The sequence below is a fragment of the Protomyctophum bolini genome (genome assembly GCF_963924005.1).
Source record: "Protomyctophum bolini genome assembly, chromosome: 4".
NCBI lineage: Eukaryota > Metazoa > Chordata > Actinopteri > Myctophiformes > Myctophidae > Protomyctophum > Protomyctophum bolini.
The window spans coordinates 7,234,243-7,257,359 of NC_137865.1; the positions used below are offsets into that span (position 1 = coordinate 7,234,243).

A 23,117-nucleotide genomic window follows, 5' to 3' on the forward strand; every position below is an offset into this window, starting at 1 on the left:
TGACATCTTTATGAAGTTCATTTAGGACCTTCTAGCTGTTCATTTCGTTTTATTAAAGGGACACTTCACCCTTTTTGCAAAAAAATATATGTTAATGACGTTTAGAAGCTTTAGATCACTTTCCTGGGGGTATTTATGTGTGTAATATGTGGTTTTAGATATTTTAGATTGTAGCAGCGAGCCTGTTGTCTCTGATGTCATGGACACTGGTCTCACTACCTTCCTGGACTACAATTCCCATAATTATTTGGTGCACTGCTCCTCCTTGTGGATAGGGGGGAGATCTGTCTTACTGAGACAACATGTAGTCCAGGAAGGAAGTGAGCCCAGTGTCCATGACATCAGAGACAACAGGCTCACTGCTACAATCTAAAATATCTAAAACCACATATTACACACATAAAGACCCCCAGGAAAGTGTTCTAAAGCTTCTAAACGTCATTAACATATATTTTTTTGCAAAAAGGGTGAAGTGTCCCTTTAAACACATTTCTTCCATAATATGTAGCCCATGTTTTGTAATGGCATCATGATGCTATTATGCCCGTGGATATACAGAGTGAACTTAACAATGATACATTAATATAATACCTTTTATATATAATCGCCAACATTAATTTATGATTTACAGCTAGGTATAGAGTAGTGGGGCGAGATGGAAAACAGGCGACCGTATCGGTTACCGATTGACCCACCCTCTAGGCAATTATAATTGAGGACAAGAGCTTGTGACTAAATACTAATTCACTGGATCCCTTGGAATGCAGTCTATATTATTTCCCATTGTCTGCAAAGCAACAGTAACAGCACACACAGGCTTTCCACCACCATTCAGAACCTCCATAGACACTGGTTGAGTTGAAGGACACACGCAGCTTTTGTATTGCCTTTTTATAATAATGGCACATCTTTCATTTCCTGCGCAGGACAAACAAGTCATGATTCCGTCAATACACCCCCAGCTGCCAATGTCTGCTTCCCAGCGACAACAACACTGTCAAAAAGATCACATTTCTTCTGCCAGTCTTTCCGTCAGCAAAATACAGTAAAGCCCTGTGTGCTCGCCAACTATTCAAACTATTGGAATTTGAACAATAACCATGCACCCAAGATAAAGCTTCTTTAAGACACACGCACAGAGGGGCAGCGGAATTTGATTTCTGGCCTATTGAATTGGGCTCTGTATTGATTTGTTCCCTTCCACACTGGTGGAGGAAATGCGGGGTGATGTGCCTTCTGCAGGCTTTCTCTTTGTGTCAACAGTCTGTCCAAATGTACACATAACCAACGGTGCTAAGTAGGTCTTTTTTAGTTTCCGATCCGATCCCGAGACCTCGTTTTCGGTGTTAGCCGATACCGAATACCGATATACCAGTGTCGTGATCTCATGTTGTGTTTATAGCCATCTAGTAGTGGTGTCAAAAAATATCGATATGAATCGGTGATCGATTTTAACATTAACGATGCGACTACATCGATGCACGTGTGTCTAGACTCTGGATCGGTCAAAATATCGTCTGAATCGGACGTTGGATTGATCCTAAAGTTCTGAATTGATATAAATCAACTAACTGTGGGAAAAACACAGATGTACAAGCTCGAGGGTAGCTACTATAGCTAGCATGGGAGCTAACATTAGTTTAACTCTGGTCTATATCGTTAGGAGTCCTCCTTAATAACACTATGGTACTTTCCATCCTTTCCCCAAACCCCTCACACTTGATGCTGAGTTTACACGGGCAGACACAAAGACAAATGGGAATATAATTTGGAGCAGCTCTTTGCATCGACATGTTGCTGGCTTCCTTTAACAATGAATGATAGACTGTATCCTTGCGTCTGCCCGTGATTAATGGTCAGGGTTTCACTGTCCATTGTACAGCAGGCAAACCTGTCAAAACTATGCACTTCCCAAAACTCAGAGACATGCCAACCTAAGTTCAGACCCAACTCTAGAATATTGCTTTCCCCAGCTATCTCATTCCACTGTTTACATTTAAAACGGTGAACTATCCCTTTAATATTAATTCATTAATGTTTGAGAAACATGGATTACATTCAATAAATCTATCATTCCAAACCCATCCACTATCATTGATATGAGCTATGATTTTCCGTGGGTCATCAATTACATCAACACCACGGGGCAAATTTGCTGAATGAATCACTTAAATCTGCCCCTTAAAAGAGCAACAACACATGCTTCATTACGTGCAGCCTGCACAGAGGAGGGTCTTGTCCAAAGCAATCAGGGAAATCTCCCTGACTAGGGCTTTAACTCCCCCACACTTTCCATAATCAGGTTAAAACAAAAACAAAAGGCGTAATGCAGATGGGGCTTTAGCGTAGCAAGCCTGTATAACATTTGGTACAAACGGTCCCATTTACTGTAGGCCTATGCTTCTCCCCTCTATCCCACTTTTGGTATTGGAAAAACAGCAGATCTACAAGCTCGTAGTGCGCCACTCGGTGGCGCGCTACGAGCTTGTAGGTCTGCTATTTTTTGGAAAAATCGAGAATCTGATCTCAGGTCAGAATGAGTGCATGTGCGCTGCATGCATGCCCCCCCCCCCCCCCCCCCGCTTTGGCGAGATGTGCGCACGGTTGACTCTGCAATTTGGCCTACAGTCATTGTCACCGTCGGAGCTGCTTCTTCAAGAGTCGGACGTCTGATTCGCTACGATTGAGCCCGTGGAATTATGGGTAATCCCTATATTGCCACCCCCGCGTGCGCGCTCTGAGAACCTGGTGCGGAAACGAATGGAAGCGTTTGGATGACGGTATATAGCGGCATGTGTAATGTGCGTGTTTGATGTGCTGACCCTGGGTCAGTGAGGATGACGGTATATATAGCGGCATGTGTAATGTGCGTGTTTGATGTGCTGACCCTGGGTCAGTGAGGCGGGACGCTCTCAGGACACGACGCACATGTGTTCTCTGAGCATCCGCCGCTGCGGCATGCAGCGCACACACGCACGCACGCATGCGTGTGTATGTGCTTGTGTTTTGTGAATTAATGCCCTGCTTCATACAATGATCATGTACAGTAGATCTGCTGTTGTTGCTATATTCTTCTTAAATAATAATAGATCAAGTGAAAGTGGTCGAGTGTGTCTCATTGGGTTTTATATTTAACCAATTTAACAAGAGCTTATATGTGACAAACACATAATACATTAGATCGCACACTTTCCTGAAAGGTAAACTGTTTAGGAGGTATACACAGCTATAGGTTTCCACCTGACAGCGATGACTTGAAATTCCAAGGCTTCAAAACATGTAAATGAATGATGTACTGTTAATGCATCTTAATATATCACTGGTGGGTGGAAACCTTGAAACCAAGGAACTGCATTTTGGATCCACTGTAGTTATAATTTAGCAACAAACTCTTGTTAAATACATTGTTTCAGTATTGATAAAACCCACAGACACACTTGCACGTTAAAGGGACACTTCACCCTTTTTTCAAAAAAATATATGTTAATGACGTTTAGAAGCTTTAGATCACTTTCCTGGGGGTATTTATGTGTGTAATATGTGGTTTTAGATATTTTAGATTGTAGCAGTGAGCCTGTTGTCTCTGATGTCATGGACACTGGTCTCACTACCTTCCTGGACTACAATTCCCATAATTCTTTGGTGCACTCACTGCACTGCTCCTCCTTGTGGATAGGGGGGAGAGTTGTCTTACTGAGACAACATGTAGTCCAGGAATGAAGTGAGCCCAGTGTCCATGACATCAGAGACAACAGGCTCACTGCTACAATCTAAAATATCTAAAACCACATATTATACACATAAAGACCCCCAGTAAAGTGTTCTAAAGCTTCTAAACGTCATTAACATATATTTTTTTGCAAAAAGGGTGAAGTGTCCCTTTAAACACGGCGTCCCTATTCTGGGCAATTGGGCATGTCATAGAAATGACAGATTTTTTTTTAAATATCCGGTTATTTCACTGTCATAAGACAAAGTAAATTTATGGGATGAAATTTGGAGATACAGGGTGTGCACACGCATGCACGCACACAGACATACACAACCACCCATCCATGTATTGTTCTCATTCCAACACAATTAAAAGACATTAGAATTTATATAGTGCTTTATGGGTACTCAAAGTTGCTGTAGAAACAGAATAAATAAAAACGACTTTATTAGGAAAATATGTCTTTTGTTTTTAACAAAGCAAAAAAAAAGGGTAGATTATGATTAGGTATAAGGAATGAAAGTCTGCACTGAGAATTCCTTGATGTGAACTGAAAGTTAAAAGAGTTGAGAACCTTTCGTCAACTTCTAAATCTATACATGCTGTGCCATATTCATATACAGTGATGGGAAGCAAGTCAGTCTAACAGGGGATTATATATAGACAGCTGACAGACTTGCACTGTCAGCCCCGCAGTCATATCATATCCATCACTAAATGTAGCGCCTTTATCTTCCGCTCTCCTGAAATAACATGAAACGGCTCAACACATTCATTCAGCCTGGCACACTGTCTGAGATGTGAGATTTGAGAGCTGTGCCTGCCTTATCCCATTCTGACCCGAGATCAGATTCATATACGAGGTTTCCACTGGACACACACTGGGTCTGATTAACCCATTCTGACCTGAGATCAGATTCTAAAAAATGTCAGTCGTTCTTCGATTTTTCAAAAATAGCAGACCTACAAGCTCGTAGCGCGCCACTCGGTGGCGCGCTACGAGCTTGTAGATCTGCTATTTTTCAATAGCTAAAGCATAACATGATGCTAACACCAAAATGGGTTCCCGTTCAGAATGGGTTATGCATGGCAACGGCATGAGCGCGCTTATTTCATTCCACACGCTGTCGCCTGCGGCTGGCCCGCTGCCTGAGACATGGAAATGATTCAAATAATATATAGCTTCCATTCCCAGGTACCCAGTATACTCTATAGGTGGAGGCTATAGGTTTCAAATTGTAAAAACATGTCGTGCCCACTTAAGCCCCATAATATCGTCTCTGTCGCGTGGAAACCTCATTATGTCCAAAACTGTTACTCTTCAGGATTGAAATAAAAAGATCACACCCGTGTGAACAGAGTGGTGCAACTCCCCTCCCCCCCTTCTCTCTCTCTCTCTCTCTCTCTCTCTCTCATTAGCAGGCAACAGCACTATCTCCCTCTCTGTTTCTGGCACAACAGCGCCCCTACTGGTACTAATAGTCATACTGGTGCTCATTGACGTCACATATAGGCGGGTGAACAACACATATAGGTGAACACGGGAACACGGACATTGCTGTTCCTTGGAGTGGTTGCACCACTCAAAAAAGCCGATCTATACAAGCTGAAAATGTGTCTCTTCGCGCCGTTTTCGACCTTGCAGATCTGCAACTTGTGATGCTTTGGTGTGACGCTGTATTATGATCAAGAAGTATAGGGAGTACGGTAGTAGTACGGACATCTACAAACTCACAAGTCATCGCAGAACGACAGGAAGTGAGCTTGTGCTATTTTAGCTGTTTCTGCATTAGGGATGCCAGGGGATAATATGGCGAATTATGATGGGTCTTTTTTTCCTTCTTTTCTTTATATCCTATCAAATATATCAAGACATCTATTCTTCCCAAAAAGGAGATGCATGTATTTAATTCAGTCTGGCCAGAAGAACGGACAGGGTTCCCCTGCATGCATGCACCCCCCGCCGCCACACAATCCAACTCCGGTTCCACTCCGTCTCTTTGTGCTGGCCCACATGCCTTGAGAAGGAGATATGGAAATTATTCAAATTGGCTTTCCATTCCCAGGTAGGTGGAGGAGACGGGGGGAAAGGGAGGGGAGAAAGGATGCTTATGATGTATAGAGGCAGGACCCCCCCCCCCCCCCCCCCTTGTGATCTATTGTAATTTGGTGAGAGGATCAAGGCTAGAAGCGTGCAAGGCCTAGACACGCAACATGAAGAAGTAATGGTTTGTTTCATTATCACAGGGCTTGACTGTGGACACTGTTCTTTCATGGGTGACTTTTTGTATAAAGCCGAGCCTGCATAATGAGGTCCGCTGGGTGCTTTATAAAACAAAAAAAGGGTTAACGTATTTGTGAGACGACAATTTATTCATTTTCATGAGTTTCATAAGTATACTAGAATAGATCTCAAAGTGGCGTCCAGGGTGTGGCTTCCACGGGTCCTTGGGGTGGTTCCAGGAGGTCCCCAGCTAAATGTGTTAATATTAGCATCAGAATAATTTTAAACCCTTTATCCATATTTTATATATTTTTTCCTTTTTCTTATGTTGAAAGTATTGGAAATATTTGAATAATTTTAACACAAATCCTCTCTTTTGGGGGGAAAATTTTTTTTCCAGAAGGGGGTCCGCAGCCAAATGCATATTACTTTGGGGGCCCTTCGCACAAAAATGTTTGAGAATCTGCACTGTAGCCTACTAGTGATAGATGTCTTTTTGTGAGGTCAAAACCAACTTGTCTCTGTTTGGGCTGTTGAGGAGACAGAAAAAGCAGCTGTGGGCGTATTAGCCATGTAAGTTGAACCTCCTACTGTTGTATACTCTGTTGTCCTGGTGTCCCCCAGGGTCTAGTCTTGTGCCCTCCCTTTTTTCCTTCTCTACACCAAATCTCTTCACCGAAAATAGCCGATCTACAAGGTCACAACGCATTGCAATCTACAAGTTGCGATGTTGGCCAATAGCCAAAGGTTACTTAGGTACTTAGTTTAGACATGGGTTAAGGTTAGGTTTAGGTGTGCTGCCCCGTGGGAGGTTAGGTTTAGTGTGAGGGTTTGAGATAGGTTGTAGTTGTAGGACTAATGACTGGTCTAACCAATGACTAGTCTAAACCAAATACTGTCTAAACTAGGTACTGCACCCGCCAAAGGTATAAAATGGGGCTTAGATTGTACATTTTCTATGTATCTATTATTTTACATTTTATATAGTTGCCGAAACAGAAGAGTGGAGGTCATATTAAATAGCCCACTGGGCTACTCGGGTGATATTATGGACATGTTTAATGTGTTCATGCTAATTGCTTTAACATTTTGTTTGAAAAACAGATTGTCGCTTTGATTAACCTTTAGAAATAAAAAAAAAAATAACCTCCATAAATCGTCGACTCAATGGAATAGCATGATATGAAACGAATTACATATTTCCCTATTACTGTATGTGCATGCTTTATATAGTAACCAACGTTGAACTAATTGCACAAAATAACTACATAATAACTGAATAAATAAACGAAGTGCCAAGGTGAAAGTATGCAGAACGACAGATGAGGACGATTGTATATGAAATGCGTTTTCCCCTTAGCTCCCTGACCTTGAGAAGTCCACCGTGCAATTATGTGAAAGGCGCCACGACCTTGTGTGCATGAAAATCAAGATGGTTCATACCTCTTATCATGAATGAGCACCTCCATTCGTTTTACACGGAGATGCCAAGGGTAAAGAGACCTTGGAGGTTAATTGACTCACATTGTTGGTTTGAAATTACTAATGAACTAGAGTGGAAGAAATCAACATGAAATGCACTGACTGTATACCGACCGCATCAAAGATAATGTAAACAAACACAACACTGTGAGCTATAGTGTTACTGTTATGGTACATACAATTAAAGGAGCACTTCGCCCATTGTCAACCTATCATCATATAATTAGTCCTCACAAATGCTTGTTGTTATATAATAATGTGTGTCTCAGAGTAGGGCTGTAGTGTGGACAGTTCAGAGACCTGTCTGCCAGTGACATCAACGGTATAGGCAGGCGTGGCAATTTGAAACAAGAATTCAAAACTTTTGTATCTACATTTATTTTAATCAATATTTTTGTCTTTTTCAGTTGATGGTCACCACATTCGAGTCAATGTCAGCTATGAAATAATTGTGTGAGAGTAGTGTTTTCAGCTGTTCAATTCCTCCTCTAGCGCAATAGACAACAGTGTTAACCCCAATCCCTGATTTAGATCTGGTTTTGCGATGTGTCGTCATGCACCAGGAAACAGCATATTTGTGAGTTCACAATGAGTTATACATGTACGCAGTGATGGATTTTCAGTGAATGACACCAGCATGCCAACTATAGTATAAGTATAAATATAAGACCAGAAGCCTGATACTGTAAATCCCTGGATCAGGGGGGGCAGGGGGGATTCTCTTCAGGATGAGTGGTAGATCTTGGAATTCCCCAATGGATGACATGTGCGCATCCTCCCTTTTGGGAAGGAGGTTAAAGGGAAGGCAGAAGGAGGTGAAAGTGTAGCTTAAGGGGGGGGGGGGGGGGGGAATTGCACTCTGCTTGGGATGAGCAGTACTTGAGACCTGGGTCCAAATCCTAGCATTATGTTTCCACGTTTATGCAATTTTGTGAGCTGCAAAAGCAAGGTCAGCCCTGTGAATGCAAAATGGCTTGAATAAAGTTACACTTGGGCTAACAATGATACAAACTCTAGATGTGAGAGGGCCACTTAAGGTGCAATGATAGGAACTCTAGATGTGAGAGGGCCACTTAAGGTGCAATGATAGGAACTCTAGATGTGAGAGGGCCACTTAAGGCGCAATGATACAAACTCTAGATGCATGCGAGGGCCACTTAAACTTAAAATAAAAAACATTCCATGGTTGTAATGTATACACAGCCCAGCTATATACTAGTTTTTGACCGATAGTCTTATTGTAGTTGTTCCCCTCTGGACTATTTTCTCATAATCCTAATAATGGCAAAGAGGACAAAAGACTGCTGGATGACCTTGACCCCTTAACGGCATAACGGTTAGTATGAATATTCACATTATTATGTGTGGAAGTGTGCCTGCAATTGCCTTCTCCAATTATGTTTCTGTCTGTAAAGATGAGATGAGATGACTGAAGTTGTCGAGAATGGAGAGGGCTCCTGAAATCACTACTACACAATGCACTGCTGAGGTTAAAGTAATGACGACAAAGGAACTGGAAGAAGATACCATAATAACTAGAATAGTGTGCATGTGCGGTGTGTGTGTGTGTGTGTGTGTGTGTGCGTGTGTGCGTGCGTGCGTGTACAAGCTCATAAAGCATCACAAGCTCATAAAGCATCACATCACGATGCATTTTGAGGTTGTAGATCAGCTAATTTAGCCGTTTCTGATTTTAATTCCTGAAAAATAAGTCATTTCTAGACATCAATGATGTATACGCCTATATATATAGCCACATTGTGTGTGTGTGTGTGTGTGTGTGTGTGTGTGTGTGTGTGTGCAGTGATGAAGTGACTGAGATCCCTGGAGACAGACAACAATAGCTCTTGGACTGTGGTGAGGGGGTTTTCGCTGACAAAGGCATGGCAGAAGATCCACCATGACTAAAAGGACTCTGAAGCTCTGCATGTGAAAAGGGAGGGGGAGGAAAGAAAATCAGAAGAGAGGGAGATAGAGAGGAAGAAGATAATGCCCAACGTTTGAAGCAGCATACCCTACTGGCCAAAGCTGGCACTGCAGGACGTTCGTTCATGGAGTCGGACAGACGTTCAGTGACGCCATGATGCAAAAGTGTGTCAAAAGTGACCTCAAAGTTGAGACTGCAGCCGCACTCAAGCCAACCATAAAGTTATATAATGACACTTCTGGCAGACACTTCAAAACACCACGGAGCAACTTCCATTGAAATTAATAGCTGGGGGCGGGCGGTCTGCCCTCTAGATTATATATATAACTATGGTGAAAAGAGAGGGAGATATAGAGGAAGAAGATATGCCCTGGATCAATGGCAGAAGGTATACAAGAGTATGATGAGGGAAACGAGACGAAAACTGAACAGGGGATGAAATGGGACAACTCGTGTGTCTGCTGGGAGAGGAGGAACTGGAGGATGGAGGGAAACCGTTAGGAGGAAGTGAATGAACGAACGACAGTGAAACCCAACCCGGAAAAGAAAGCAAGCCTGAAAGAAATAATCTATGAGCTTATAGCTGAGGACTAAAACATGATCCCGAACTTTCCTCAGCCTCCCCCTCACCTCCCCCTCAGCTGTGAGCTTCTCTCACAGCTCTCTCCTTGCATCCCAATTCTTGCCAAATTGTTTTGATCAATGCAAGATATATGTCGGTTATACTTGTGCACATGGTTTGCAGATTGGTTTCGCTCAACCCCAGGTTTGATGTTTACCTGGTATTCCAGTTTCTTTGAAGCACTACACTGTTCTCTTTGCACTGTCAAAAAACCAAAGCCTATAACTATCTGGCTCCCTGTCATTAATTAGTTGATTTAAAAGAGTAGTTCATATTTTATTTCTTTAATTTACCTACCCGGTGGCGTCTTTGACAGTTTTTAGTCTGTAAAACATTCCTTAACAGTGAATGCACTATCCAAAAAGAATGAAGAAAAAAAACTTGATGAATGGAATGGAACAAATATAACAGAACAAATATATCAAACATCTGTCCATGAATTCCAAAACACTGCTCATATTTAGATAGTCTTCTACAGAAGTCTGCAGATTAAAAAAAAAAATTAACCAAAATATCACAAAAGAAGAGAATCAACCAGTCACAATATACGGTAGGAATCGTGACAATGATGACGCCCTATACCTGCCAACGAGTACCAAGTAGAGCTGGGATCGGGCAGAAGTGTTCTGTCTGAGCTCGTGCCGAGACAGACAGCGATTTCTAGCTGTGTTTCTCCATCGGTTTTTTCCGAAAAACGCGTCCAGTGTATACAACCACCTTTAAGTATATTCGTCCCCAACGGGACCCGGCAGGGATTCAGTCGGATTAGCCCACCTCTAAGTACCACAAGGTTCAACATTAAAACGTGTGATTCAATGGACGGGGGTCCTTATATCTTACCGTTGAAGTTGACGGCTCGTACGTGAGCCAACAGCTCCTTGCCGTCGATGTTGGCCATGCGCGGGCACAGGCCGGGGTAGCCGGAGCACAGCTCGCGGTGCATGCGGTGCAGGGCGTGCGCCATGGCGTACACCGCGTCCATCACGAACTGGACCTTCCCCTCCTGCTCGTACGTGGAGTCCCGGCCCACCTTCTCCAGAGCTGTTTATACGAAGGAGGATGAGAATCAGTGAGAGTCACGCAGAGTTGTGGAATAAAAATGTATTACCCAAACATGAACATGTTCACTGATAAGAAGTATACTCTGATTGTTTGTGACTTAAATACAAGTAGTGATGCCAAAAACCACGGCCCCCCTCGAGCATCAGAAGGAGCTTCTAAATGCTTGAGTGGGTTGTGACTTTCCGTAACTTTTTCATTTATTATGTATATATTCTCTTGTTTATTTTATTTGAAAGTGAAATATCAGCACTGCAGTCTCTGGCATTCATGATTGAATTTAGATTTCCCCAGATGTATCAGTATGGACCAACATCTCAGATTGTCTGTCAAGACTACAAAAAAACAACAAGCAGAATTCAAGTTATTTACGATATTTTCTACATGGCTGTACAGTAAATTGCTTTACTGGGCCAGAATCCCAAAATATCCTGAAATTGGATTCTCGCTATAGAAACCTTATGTTTTTGGGTTTGTTGATATGCGGCATATCTGGCCAAATATGAAACCTATCATGAAGACAACATAATTATACTAGGATACCGGAGACATTGTATTTGTGTCACGTTACAGTAAAATGTGTTCCGAATATGACCTTAAAGGACATCTGAAAATATCCTTTTAGAATACTAATTACGGTAGACCTACATAATACATGCATGGCATATTGACGTGTCACCTATTATTGTGTTCATATTATGTCTGAAAGTCACATCATTACTGTGGAGAATACAGATAATCTCCGATGCATATTTAGACTTTTGTGTGACAAGCTCTTTATAATTCAACTGCATTCGGTGTTCACGGCGGCAGACGTGACGTGCGTGTTCAGAATAGCAACAAGTCTTACCAGGAAAAGGAACCGAGGAGACATTATTATTGTAAATCGCTCATTATAGCAAAGTTTTAGCTACAGTATGACCTTACATTAGCTGAGAGGCTTTCTGACGAGTGTCAATCAATATCTCTCCAAATAGTGTTCCAAACTCGTCCACCTTATTTCACCTTATCTGGAACCTCCTTACTGTGGCGATGGCTACATAAATATTTATAATAAAACTGCAGTGTGCTGTTATCACAATAATAAACTTGAGGTCATACCGCTCAATATTATTGGCACCAGGGGCGTGCACAGATAGACACTCTGCCCTCTGGACAGCAATGTGCCCTTTTGGAAGTTAGTTTTTTGTACAGTTTGTTCATTTAAATATTGTATTAGTACAGTCGCGATATGTGGACCATTGTGACATTGATCAATTCTGGATTAGATGCTTCTAATACAGTATATTACTTATGCCCCAAAATCTATACATCTCACACACTACTAAGGCAGCCGGCGGTTCCACATGACACACAAGGTGCCCTTTTTTCACTTGAGCACCTGTCCCTCCAAATGTCTGATTGGCACTGCACAGGCATGCCTCCGGCCTTGTGCCTATATGAATAGCACAGTGGTTATACTTCAAAAATCTACAAGCTCACGTTACATTGTGAGTCTGACACATTGTGAGCTTGTAGATCCGTGTTGTTTTGAATACTTTTTTGAAAAGAACTGTCAATTATATTGAGCATTTTTAGCAACAGAAATATTCTCTTCAGGGTCCCTCCTGTCACAAAACATGGCCAAATACACATCAACGTAGGGGAGGTCCTTGACACGGACCACTGCTCTAGCACACCAATCATATAATGCTTAAATAATGTGTTTCTATTGCTATGGTGACACGGTCTAAATTGTTACATTGAATGGTTTAAAAGATGAACGAGGCAGCAGCCACTACTGTACACTGAAGATGACATTGAAAGGCTCGCCTTCTAAGCCAACATCATTTATAACAGCTCACAAAGGCAAACCAATGGCCATAGAAACATTTCTCTTCGAGAAAGCTTTACCAATCTCATCTTGTTGAAGCGCCGTGGCATTTATGATTACGTTTTGTAAGATGTTGTGAATAAAAGCAATTTGCATAACGTCCACATAAGTCTACGCGATAATACTAAAGAATTGACAGAGTTTTGGGGAAACGTGACACAAGATATAATGCAATTTGCTTAGATATTCCATCAGCATATTATAAAATACATAGAGGATTATTAAAACAATGTCATTATAGATTTAATAACACCAACGAGAAGATTATCAGACCCAAACCCAGACGTTTTTATACTAAGCCCGTGAACATAATATTTGTGTGAATAATTACCAATACTGAATTCATCAAACTTTTTTTGTGTGGTTCATTGTGTGCCTCATTATGAAAATGGGGGAACCGATTACTTCTGTGAAAGTATAGCACAGTACATCACTGGACATAACTTCTCATAATTAACAGCACCTTAGTAATGAAATACTGCAGCTCAGAGCGCAAGAGAACAGAGGAGACATTTTTGTTGCAGCAGTAAATACTAATTACGTCTTAGTGAATGGTGTTTAAACAACAACCTAAGAACTGCTGTCTGACAGCGGGGGGCCAGCCCTGGCATTGTCGGAACACGCCGTACTATTTACTATGCATACTGATATAGCTTTTATAGTTCATTGCACTGGTTCTCAAACGTTTTAATCTCAAAGACCGCCACAACTCTGAGAGTGTACAAAATGGTTGGCTCTCAGAGTCACAGCTGCAATTTCCATTTGGAACCCCCCCTCAAGGACCTCTGGGGATCCAGGGACCACCAGGGGGCTCTAAATGAACCCTTAAGCCCAAACCACAAGAAAGGGTGACCCTTTGGTGTGGTTTGTTCCATTGAATTCCATGCGTAGAATCACTTGGGACGACGTGTGTCAACGTGCAACAGGACATAATCACACCGCTGGGACAACGCTAAAACCGCCTCGACCCTTTGGTGTGGTTAGGGCTTTACAAGCTTTGTAACTGTGTACAAATCGAACCAAATGGACCCGATACTCTCAGAGTTACAAAGCTGTAAGGGTCCCCCCCTCAAGGAACTCTGGGGGTCCCTGTATCGCACTTTGACAACGACTGACTGGTTTATTGTATTTGTTTTAATTTAACCCATTCTGACCTGAGATCAGATTCATACGAGGTTTCCACTGGACACACACTGGTCTGATTAAAACCCATTATGACCTGAGATCAGATTCTAAAAATGTCAGTCGTTCTTCGATTTTTCAAAAATAGCAGACCTACAAGCTCGACACAAACTAAATGATTGCTGGCATGAACAAAAACCTTGCAATTCAGTAAACTACTATTTATCTGGAGGTCTTGTTTACAAAGTGCCAAATATGTTATTTTAAAGCCCATAAAAATCTGTTTCGTAAATTAAGAAAAAAACTTTGTTTCTTTGTTGAATGACTTCATAATGAGTATGATTATTAAAAACATTTCCCCTGCTCGACTGGAATCAGTCAGATGTCACTAAATCTCATTTGGGGAAAGAAAATAGGTTTCATAAAAAATTAACATTTTTGTTGGTTTGTTGGTTGGTTTAGAGTAGACGGATTAGAATAAAACCAAATCTTGGCTTTCATGGTTTGTAAATAATTGTTGTTGCCCAGTTTGGACGACAAATCTGAAAAACCTAACCTCCATTGTTCTTAGCACAGTAACAATCCTCCATATTCATTTAAATCTATGCATATAAAAATATTAAAATGGCCCCAAATGTGCTATTTGGGTCATCTTTTTACACAGTCAAATGAACACTGAGGATTTTACTCGCTATTCACACATTTGTAGAACACTTGAATGGGCTTGTACGGTAGCATAAAACCAAGCTGCTAATACCCATGACAAGGACATAGAAAGTATATTAAACACTTCAAGCAAGTCATTTTTCTAACTAAACTTTTGTTGAAAGCCGAGATGCAATTTTAACACTCTATCTTCAGTGTGTGGGATAAAACTTTGATAGCGAAAATCTTCATGAGATTATTTTGTTCTTCAACAATGTGGTAGGTCTACAGAAAGTTTGACCTTCCATCAATTTGAGTTCCATTTGAGTTTCATGCAATAGGCTGTGCAATAAGTCAATCAATAATGTGTACCATTGCGTGTTGCTTAGATAGATGCTGGTTCTTAGATAGAACAGGTGTTTGTCGGTTAGCCTCACATGTGTAAAATATTCAGACAGATGTACGCCGTTTGCTTTTAGTGCAGCTGTTCTTCATCTGCACCATTTGAACTCTATTGCTATATTTATTACTTCATTGCGGCTACCTTGGGGTCTATGGATCTATGGATCTATGGGTCTTCCACACGTATAGCATAGTATAGTATATATAGTTTCATTATATAGATAATATTCCACTGTTACGTTCTTAGCTTACGCATGTTTCATGATAAATGCTTTTTATGTGATGCATTCCCATGCTTTTTTGTTCTTGCTTAATGTAAGTCACTCTGGATTAAGAGCGTCTGCTAAATGCCTAAATTGTAAATTGCTACAGCGTTCCCCAACACTGAGCTGTGTTGTATTTTGAGGCTGTGGCTCTTTGCTGTGGCTCTTTGTGCTGGCTCTTTGAGGGGAGCTAGCGCCCCCTATGGGCAGCTTGGTGTGTTTGTGTGTTTGGCATCGTAACTGTAGCACCACATTGCTTTTATTGTCACTCTATTTGCTTGAGCATTTAACCTGTTGTTTGTTATGTCATTGAACTCTGATCCTGCACTTTGTAAGTCGCTATGGATACGAGCTTCTATGCCCAAATTGAAATTGTACTGGTGATTTAGGTCAACTAAGCATAACATACATATTGTTTTCATTTTAAAAAAAAATATATATTTTTTTTTGAAGATGAGATAAGATAATAAACCTTTGAGATATAATAGTAGCATCAGCAGTTTGTATAAAGGAGAGCTTCTGCAAAATACACCTGGGGAAAAAAACAATCTTCTTGCAGCTCCGGTGATAGAGCCTGTCAAAACTTTGCTGCTGCTGGAGATAAACAATGGCTCTCGCATAATGATGAGCTATTAATGTAAATATATGCAGCCTTTGTCAAGACACGTTGTATAATTCACAGGAGTTACCCAAGCCGAATTGTTGTCTCCCCCGAACGTAATCTGGTCTCATCAAGGCCCTCTGTAATTAGTTTGTCATTTATCCCATTCTGAACGGGAACCCATCATGTTATGCTTTAGCTATTGAAAAATAGCAGATCTACAAGCTCGTAGCGCGCCACTCGGTGGCGCGCTACGAGCTTGTAGATATGCTATTTTTGAAAAATCGAAAGAACGACTGACATTTTTAGAATCTGATCTCAGGTCAGAATGGGTTAATCAAGACCAGTGTGTTGTCCAGTGGAAACCTCATATGAATCTGATCTCAGGTCAGAATGGGTTATGTAATATTCAATTCAAAATTGAAACAGAAGGATGCCCATACGCACACAGCGAGATGATGGGGGAGGGGAGGGGCATCCAGTTGGTTCCGTTCAGACGGAATTAAATTTGCCCTTGTAAATGATGTTTAATTGAAACGCCAGCGTCCATGATGAAACTGTCTGTCAGCCGTGCACATTGGATAACATCATTCACGTTGCCTCCACATCATTCGGCGCGACGAAGGATTTCTCATGCTGTCTCTGCTCTATAGTCGTCGTGGCTCGTTAGCACGGGACGTGGAGCGTTCACTCATCATTTTTTTGGCAAATTCCTATAACCGCACAGCCACAAACATATAACGCTCTCACTCAGAGGTCGCTATAAACATTATTGGTATTCATGTGAGGTTCAACACAGTGCCTCCTCCCGGGTAATGACTAAAACTAAACCATCGGATATTGCCTTTTCGATCATAGAGGAAACCGAACCATGCATCATCAGGGGTCGGAGTTTGGTGGATTGCTGGGATTCTTTTGTGCTAAATGACACAGATGTTTCTAAACTAAAGCACCTATACAGCTTCCTCTGGCAGAGCTCGAAAGCAGCGAGCACTGTGTGAATTTCACCTGCATCCTTTGCATTATTCACGGTTTATCAAAGCAATACCAAAACGTCACACAAGATACAAACTTTCGGCTTCCTTAACCGTTACTTAACCAAAACTTTCATTGTATACGTATAGCGAACAGACAACTGAACTGAGCTTGTAGATCTGCTAATTTTTACGGAATGTTCGGCCCAGAATAGGGAAGCTAGGGTTCATGATGTGGTGTGGTTTAAATACCCCAATGTTGAGTACTGATCCAAACAAAGAGAGTTGGTGAAGTACTGATCCAAACGGGGGTTAAGTACTGATACTGGGTGAGAAGAGGTTTCAGACCGCTGCAGTTACTTAGATCACACTGTGCTTGAACATAATACCATATGATATACCCGGTGCGTCTGAATATAAAAGCAAGGAATGTCTGTCTGTGTGTCCCCTGTACAGTATATACTGCGTCCCCGTGTATCGAATACTGGCCGACCGATATCCTCGAGGGAGTGCGGTGCAGAGGGAGACGTTGGTCGGACACAGACAGACAGACAGACAGACAGACAGACAGACAGACAGACAGACAGACAGACAGACAGACAGACAGACAGACAGACAGACAGAGTCCCTTTGACAGGGATACCTGACGCCATAGGCTGGCCTAGATAATGGGAACGACACTGCATTAAGTACTCTATTACGCTATAATAATAAACTTCATTTATATAGCACCTTTCAAAATTTGCATTACAAAGTGCTTTACATCAACAAACAACAGCAAAATATGCAGCAGAAGACATTTCGATAAACAAAATATAATAAGCAGCGGGGGAAAAAGATACTAAAGTATTAGATTGGCAGTGAAGGCTAATCTATAAAAGTGTGTTTTCAAGGTGCGTCTCAGGTGCATCCATGCAATGTTTTTTTCGTTCTGACAAATAAATAAACAATAACTGATGGTGCATGCACCCCTTCCAACAGCAGTGATGGAAAATCCCATATATAGTGTTTATTGCTGCTCCATCTACCGTATGTGTAAAAAAAATAAAAGTCAATAAAATAATTGACTGCGAACCAATCAATTACAAAGTGCTACTATAGCTTTGTATTCACAGGTGCATTCATTAGACTACCGGTGATGAGGTTACAGCTCTAATGAGAGCCGGTGTGATTGAAAAGGGCCACGCTGTAATTGAACACCAGGAGAATTGCAAAATGTCCACTTCAAACCGACAGGGCCCATTTCGCCATTCAGCAGCATTAACCTTGCAGTCCTCATTATTGTCAACTTTGGATTTGTTTATTTATTTCAAACGGAGGAAATAACAGCTCCCTATGCGCTGACAGCAGGGCGTCACATTGCAACGTGTTTTTTGCTATTCATACAATGACATATGTCATATTATATGACCCATTATATATGAAATATTATAATGGGTCATATAATATGGGTCTAAAGTGTTGAATGAATAATATGTTGAGCATGAAGAGCAACATTTTAATCGGGCTCATGTCTCACTGCGAGACTTGTACTGTACTGTACTGTACTGTACTGTACTGTACTGTACTGTACTGTACTGTACTGTACTGTACTGTACTGTACTTGACATTAAACCGGTGCTTCTCAAGCTCTTTCATGTCAAGGACCCGCAAATTAATATCTATTTGAACGGACACCCATCTGAAAAGAGACATGCTGTATTGCTGTTGCCATGATTACAAGCGACTATGACTATTGATTGTGCTTTCTGTAAAGTCGCTTGTAAATATTGGTACAGTAGTTGTGGATTGTGGGGTTTTGGGGCTTGCTTTGTTCAGTTGCTCATTTTGGGCTTACTTCCTGTTGTTTAAATCGGTGGTTCTCAAACATTTTCAGGACTGCCACAAGTGCATTTGTCCGCGGACCCCCATCTGAAAATATGTTGTGCCAACGGACCTCTCATACAATATATATATTTTGTAATCAGTGTGTGCGTGTGCACAGTGTGCAGTTTTCCTAGACCCGATCACTTGTTTCTCTTGCAAAATCTGGCAACACTGACGCTCCGAGCTACTTCAAGGATCCCAGACTGAATTCACACCGTCACGACACATAGTCTCTCTTATACGGTGTGTGTAAAACATGTCCTCTCTTTTAGTGTCAGTAAAACGTCCCCCGACAGGAGGACATTATTAAACAACCCACCATGCTCTCTTTGGAATCACTGAATTCTAAATACGTGTCAAATAGCAAAACGACTCTTTGATCAGATTCTAAGAAGTTCTAAGTGATCGCTGTGCTCCGAAACACATTTAAGTTAATACCAGATGACAAGACGTTCTGCTCTCGGCCTTCGTTCGGAAGAAAACCGTGTCGTTTTGCATTAGACTAAAAAGGTTATTTTGGGAGCGCATGTGTTACAGATTTTACATTAGAGTTTGGAGACTCAACCGACTTAACTACGTTCACTGTTCCAATGCTTTACTGTACCCATTGCCTAGGGGTGTAACGACAGTACGACGAAGTATCACGATATACATGGTTGACGATACGATACTGACATTCCATTATGTTGATCATTCCCCATCCATCCTTCCTCTTCGATGTCTCCCTTTTGACCGATACCTGTCCATTTAAACTCTAGACGGGCCCGTCACAAAGTTATTAGTGCAGCCGCGCCCGGCAGCCGGCGAAAGCTAGAGTTCTCAACCCGAAAATGAAGGCCCGGCCCTACTTGGGCCCTCATCAAACCCTGTACACTCAAGACGCTGCCCCCGCTGCCACCCTTCGATCTCCATATATGGAGCCGACCTGTTCTGACATTCCATTATGTTGATCTGACCTCATTAAACCCTGTACACTCAAGAGACACTCCATATATGGCCAGTGAAGGGCGAGGTCGCGTCTTACTGGTAATAATAATTGTTGTTGTTGTTATGTGTTTTTTAAGCTCTAACTACAAATAAGGCACTGCCTGCAACATTGTGACTATCTATTATAATAATGTGACAATAAAGTCCTTCACATGCTTGTTTTCTCAGCAAACCACAGCAAACAAATGATCCAAATTGCATTAGGTCCCTTGTGTAATCTGTCTGCTGACTACTGAGTCCAATAGCTCTTCATTAACTCTTCATGGACAAAGCCAATTTGTGGCCTAATCGTTAGAAGGTTAAGAGGAGCATGGATTGACCTTGACCCTCCATTAAAGAGGGGACCAGGCAGGCAAATGGTGGTAGAATATAGGTGCTCCTAACAGTGTATGGCTGATACACACACACACACACACACACACACACACACACACACACACACACACACACACACACACACACACACACACACACACACACACACACACACACACACACACACACACACACACACACACACACACACACACACACACACACACACACACACACACACACACACGTCTAATGACATTATGCTGTCACTGATTTGCACTTAGATTAAATCGCACTTTGAGACAGTGGTGGGTCCAGGGGTCGTTGTAGGCTAGGTTTGTTTGACTAGGATTTCACTGGATTGCTCAATTCCTACAATGACCATAATGCCTTGGTGTCCTGCCCCTCCTTGTGGAGGTGTTGACTTGTAGTCCAGGAAGGAAGTGAGACCACATTTTCATGACACATTTTGGTCATGAACATGACGTCATGACTGTCTTAAAACACATTACACATAAAAAAAACCCAGCAGGAAAGTGTTTCTTGTGTCCTAAATAAGATTTGGTTGCAAAAGGGTTTAAGTATAGCATCACAATCAGCTTAATCACATTAAGCCTAAAAACATTGGCTATTTGAAAATAGTCTCAAATGCAAGAATAATAAAACAAAATGTTATATGTTTTGAAACATTTTTCTGTTATGGGGATCTCTGCGGCACAAAATAATTCCAGATGGAGGTCTGCAGCCATATTATATATTCATTTGGGGGCATAAACATGAACATATTTCCGTTTGAATGACAGACTGTCACGCGGCTCATAAGCCACCCAGAACACAAGGATTGATTTGTGCGTCTCTTTACCCTCATGTCAAACGAAAGGACGTTTTCTCCCTCCCCCAATTAATGAGATATGGAAATAACCCAGGAGCATTTGCATATGCCGGGGCCTGTCACCTGTGGTTTCTGCAGCGAGAAGAAAAATATAGCCTTAAGGAAACTTGGCAGTATACTTTCATATCATTCTGTCTTCCCATTAACCCATTCTGACCGGGAACCCGTTTTGGTGTTAGCATCATGTTATGCTTTAGCTATTGAAAAATAGCAGATCTACAAGCTCATAGCGCGCCACCGAGTGGCGCGCTACGAGCTTGTAGGTCTGCTATTTTTGAAAAATCGAAGAACGACTGACATTTTTAGAATCTGATCTCAGGTCAAAATGGGTTAATCAGACCAGTGCTGTGTCCAGTGAAAACCTCGTATGAATCTGATCTCAGGTCAGAATGGATTAAGTATGTTCTAACCGCGGGTCGCCTCTTTATACCCTGCTGATTTCAGGATGTTTGTGTTTAATGACTGCGTTGGGGCCAGCGGTGGCCGCCTGCCACCGAAATGCACTTCAAAGGGCATCGATTACGGGAATATCATGCACTGGCCGTGACTGTCAGCGTCTTTAAACAACACGTCGCTAATGTTCCATGTCACATGGATTGCTCCACTTAAGCCCTGCTTAAAAAGCAATTGCAAAAATATACAGCAGCCAACCGAAAAGGTATTTTGAATTATGTTTCACTCATAATAATAACATGCCCCAAATAGGGACGGCAGGTTTGAAAGTGCAGGTTAAGAGGTACAGAGATTGGAAACGTCAAACATGCTTCAAAGCCAAGAAAAATAATACTATAGACGTGTGCACTAAACCCGTAACAACCCGTCCATTTCACCAGAACGAGCGTTCCTACGCTGCGTTTCAACCAGGCACTCTTAAAGCAATCCACTCCAGGTACTGTTGAAAGCGGGTTGTTTTCAGCTCTGATTACACATGGTGACACATAACTCCTCGGTCACATGAACCCTATATATAGCATTCCTATTCTAGGCGTGTCATAATAGGTAAACATTCTGTTGGAATAATATCAGAGCAAAAAGCTTGTAGATCTGCTATTTTCAACAGAGAGATTTAAGGGAATAAAAGGGATTTGTTCAACCAAGGTTCATGTTTCAGGTTGTTCTAAGAGAAAGTAAACGATGATTGTTAAATGTTTTGCACTTGCTGCTTTCTCTCGTTTTAACGATTTTAACTATTTTTGACAGGACGGGGCTAAAATCTTCGTTTTGTACTTTTTTTAATGGCAATTTCTTTATTATTATTTACTATAGTCCTACTAGACCCCAGGACATTACAGCTGGCCACACAAGATCACGGGATCTACTGAATGTGAAGGGGGAGGTGACAAATGGACATAGAGAGCCTATACACACACAGTATGGCATCCCCCAATAGCGCATTCAGTAGATCCTGTGATCTTTTGTGGCCAGATGTAATTTCCTGGGATCTAGTATAGGACTACTTGTTCGAATGCCCCCGTCCCCTGTCAACAATTGCTAAAATCGCTAAAAGAAAAGAAAGCAGCAAATGCAAAAAATCATCTTTTACTTTCTCTAATAACAACCTAAAACATGAACCTTGGTTGAAAAAAATAAAATAAAAAATCTTTTAAAGTACAGAACCCTGAGGGACTCCAGTCACCTATAGCACAAACCCCAATACAAACTGCAAAAATAACCTTAATAATAGAGAAAATATATCATAAATGAATACGGAAACCAGTACTACGTATGTGTACTATTTAAATAATTTGGGGAACCCCAAAATAATCTGGCGACCCCCCCCGAGGGGTCGCTACCCACGGGTTCAGAACCCCTCACCTAGCATATGGAGCAGATTATTTAGTTTTACCCCCTTTTCCCACGACAATTTAGTCATCGTTATGTCAATTAATTCCTCCCCATACTGCTGTATCCTCCTGACACCGGGAGGACTGTATCCTCCTGACACCGGGAGGACTGTATCCTCCTGACACCGGGAGGACTGTATCCTCCTGACACCGGGAGGACTGTATCCTCCTGACACCGGGAGGACTGTATCCTCCTGACACCGGGAGGACTGTATCCTCCTGACACCGGGAGGACTACTGCTCCTGCCCAACACTCCCTGCTGACAGGAGTACTGGCCTGTGTTTGTTAAAAAGTAATAATAAATAG

The 23,117-nt window shown here is 41.8% G+C and overlaps 1 protein-coding gene across 1 annotated transcript in view; it reads right to left on the reverse strand.

Annotated features, from left to right (window-relative positions):
* Window positions 1–23,117, reverse strand: part of LOC308314286 (metabotropic glutamate receptor 8-like) — a 245,923-nt gene that overhangs the window by 70,443 nt on the left and 152,363 nt on the right. The window contains exon 6 of the mRNA XM_080761827.1: window positions 10,808–11,008. Within this exon, the coding sequence (XP_080617953.1) occupies window positions 10,808–11,008 (201 nt within the window). The remainder of the gene's footprint in view (window positions 1–10,807; window positions 11,009–23,117) is intronic.